Source organism: Hippopotamus amphibius, chromosome 6, assembly GCF_030028045.1.
Source record: "Hippopotamus amphibius kiboko isolate mHipAmp2 chromosome 6, mHipAmp2.hap2, whole genome shotgun sequence".
Classification (NCBI taxonomy): domain Eukaryota; kingdom Metazoa; phylum Chordata; class Mammalia; order Artiodactyla; family Hippopotamidae; genus Hippopotamus; species Hippopotamus amphibius.
The window spans coordinates 23952930-23955850 of NC_080191.1; the positions used below are offsets into that span (position 1 = coordinate 23952930).

The 2921-nt window shown below is 64.9% G+C and overlaps 1 protein-coding gene across 1 annotated transcript; it reads right to left on the bottom strand.

Moving 5' to 3' along the window:
• Positions 1-812: 812 nt before the first annotated feature.
• LOC130854871 (protein SPT2 homolog) lies at positions 813-2095 on the bottom strand. The gene is made up of 3 exons (XM_057737747.1): positions 1967-2095; positions 1481-1872; positions 813-1419 (listed from the first exon to the last, which is right to left on the bottom strand). The coding sequence occupies exons 1-3, from the start codon at positions 2093-2095 to the stop codon at positions 813-815; spliced, it is 1128 nt and encodes a 375-aa protein (XP_057593730.1).
• Between the last annotated feature and the right edge of the window lie 826 nt (positions 2096-2921).

Below are 2921 nucleotides of genomic sequence, written 5' to 3' on the forward strand. Positions count from 1 at the left end.
TGCTCGCTGTGCACCTGGAACCGCTGGGGAGAGGCATCCACAGCGGGCTGGGCGCTCCTTCCCGGCTTCCCTGAGCCAGGGCGGTCGCCCAAGTCCCAGAAGCAGAAGTCCCTGCGCTCCGGTCAGCAGCCACAGCGACCTCGCGCACCTCTCAGCAACAACGGTATGACCACCCACTCCACGGCATCTATCTCCTGAGTGAGTGAGTGAGTGAGTGAGTGTGTGAGTGTGTGTGTGTGTGTCCGCGTGCCGGGGGTGGGAGGGAAAGGCTGCGTGAACCGCGTGAACCCGGGCTGCCCCGGGGCGGGGACTGGTACTTCGAGGGGTGGGGGCCGGCGGGGCGGAGAACGCACCCCACCCGCGAGGTCACGCAGCCTTTGCCAGCCCTCTCCTCGGGCCTCGCTGCCCCCACTCGCCCAAAGCCGGCTCGCGCTCCAAGCCACAGCCCCACAACCGCCCCGGGAAGTGGCCGAGTGCGGGCCCCCAAACTCTGCTGCGCGCAGTGAACGCGTGTTTGCACCCTCCCGCAGAGACAGCCCGGAGCGCAGCGCCCAGCTCGGGGCGAGAGAGAGAGCCTGACAGGCTGACTGACCCCGATGACTCTCAATTTACCCCGAGGACCGTCCCCGACGTTTCCCACCTCGCACTAGTTTAACCTCGAGCCCCAGAGAACGTCTCAAAAGTCTCCCCCACGCAGCGCCCAAGAGAACCGCGCCCCACAGAGCGCTCTGCCGGCATCACACGGCTGTCCCTCTCGGCGACCTCCCCTCTTGTCATTTCCCCCCAAAGCCGCGAAGCTTCGGCCCCCTGTGCTAGAGCCCCTCCCCGGTGCGAGGCGGGCAGCGCGCCCTGCTCACCAACGTCCCCGGCGGCGGCGGCGGCGCGGGCGGGAGCCCGGGGCGCGGGGGCCCGCGGCGGGTGGCGCCGGCCCACAGGGCGTCTCCTGCAGTCCCGGCCGCAGTGGGTCCAGTAGTTTCGGACGCCCGGGCTTCGGCTCTGCGGAGAGCGCGTCGGCTTGAATGGGAGCGGGCGAGCCGGGCTGTGCTTGCGCGCGTGAGAGTCAGAGGCGGGCGGGCCCTACGCGCGGGCGGCGGCGGCGGCGGCCAGGTCCGGGGCGGGGAGCCGGGAAGGGGAGGAGGCGGGCGAGAAGTAGTGGAGTTTAGGGCGCGTTTCCTGCACTTCCCCGGGAGGCTGGAGCCAGGTACGGCAGGGCGCGCTCCCGCGGCGCGGGCACGACAGGGCCGGCCGCGGGAGCCGGAGTCCGCGCAGTGCCGGGGCCCGCAGCAGCTCTGCGGGAGGAGGTGAGCATCCTCCTCGCCCCACGCGGGCACCGGCGCGGCCCCGGACTCTGAGCGCCGCGTGGAGAGCCTCCTGTCCTCGGCGACAGGTCCTTGGGCAGTCAGCTTCCTCCCGATCTGCCTAAAAGAGCAAGTCAGTGCGGCTGGGATCTTCCCTTCCGGGGTCTTGGAGCCGCCGGGGCCAAGCTGTGTGGGCGCCCGGCTCCCCGCTGCTGGTGCTGTCACGGCCGCCGCCCGGCCCCCGGCGGCTGCCTCCCGGAGACGTGCCCAGCTGTGTGCGCGTGTGTGTGTCTAAGCGAATCTCTTCCTCTCCATCACTCGGGCGCGAGGGAGGGATCGGGTCCCCGGCGACCAGCTGCAGAGCGGCTGCCAGTCCACACCCTCCCTGTCTCTCCCCACCCACCCCGCCCCTACTCCTCCTCGTCCTCTCCCTCCTCCCCTGCTCCTCCTCCAGCTGCCGCTCCGGAGCTCCCAAAGGCAGGGGAGAAACCGCAGCGAAAAGGGCGGTGAAGGGTGGGGAAGGAAGCGCAGGTGTCTCCAGTCGAGAGCGGGGAGCACACACGGGAGCTGCTTGCTGCAAGGGGAGGGCAGGGCCTTAGGCAGAGAAAGGGGAAGAGAGGATTTACCCGGAGGCCGAGGTCCTGCGGCTAAGCCACCGCGCGTCCCACCCAGGCACAGGAGTCGAGGGCCAAGAGCGCGGTGGGGAGGCTGGGTGGACGCTCGGGGCTCCCTGGCCGACTGAAGTCGCAGCTTAGGGAACCCGCGGAAGTGACACGGGTAGCAGAACCCGGGGACATAGAAGTCGTAGGGACCCAATCTCTGAGAAGCTGAGACCGGTCTCTCCAGGATTAGAAGGGCCTAGACCTGGAGCTTGGGGCACACAGGTGTCCAGGGAGCTCAAGTGTGGCCCTAGCATGCCCAACGGAAGAGCTGGAGGCTGTGAGGGGTCGGGCGGCTGCAGCGGCGGCGGTTCTCAGGCTGCTGTGTGCCTCGGGAGTCACAGGGGGCGATCACCGCCTAGCTGGGAAGTGGAGATCAGGGCTCTGCCTTTTTCCCGGTTCTAAATTCCAAACCCGAGAGGGCACACTAGCCTTCCCAGTTCAGTCAACGTCCCTCCTACCACTTGCTCCCAGCAAAGAAGTGGGGCAGCGGACTCTGCGTGCTATTTACTGCGCTCTCTGCCTGATTGAAAAGATGCCACCTAATCTGAGACTGATGTGTTGATTCTTCTTTCCTAACTCCAGCCCTCTCCCTCATCCTCTTGCCCCACCCAACCAAAATTTCCCATAAAACTAATATCCTTCTCACTGATAAAGTTTTCCCGTCTGGAGTTTCCTTAAGAAACTTTTTTTTTCTCTCTCTCTCGAGGTATTTGGTCTCTTACTAGTACAAATGCAGTACACCGAAAAGTCCTTTAAACCAGGAATCACAGCGTTATTGCTTACGAGGGCTGGTCTGTTTTCAAATGAGTCATAGAATGCAGAGGCGAGTCAACCTGGGGTCCTGGAGAGAACTGGTCCATTTCATTAGAGGTGTTGGAATGATCAGCGGCAACAACCACTAGAAAGAATTGTGGTGCCTCCTCCAGTATCCATTCTTTTTTATTATGGTAATTTCACTTTG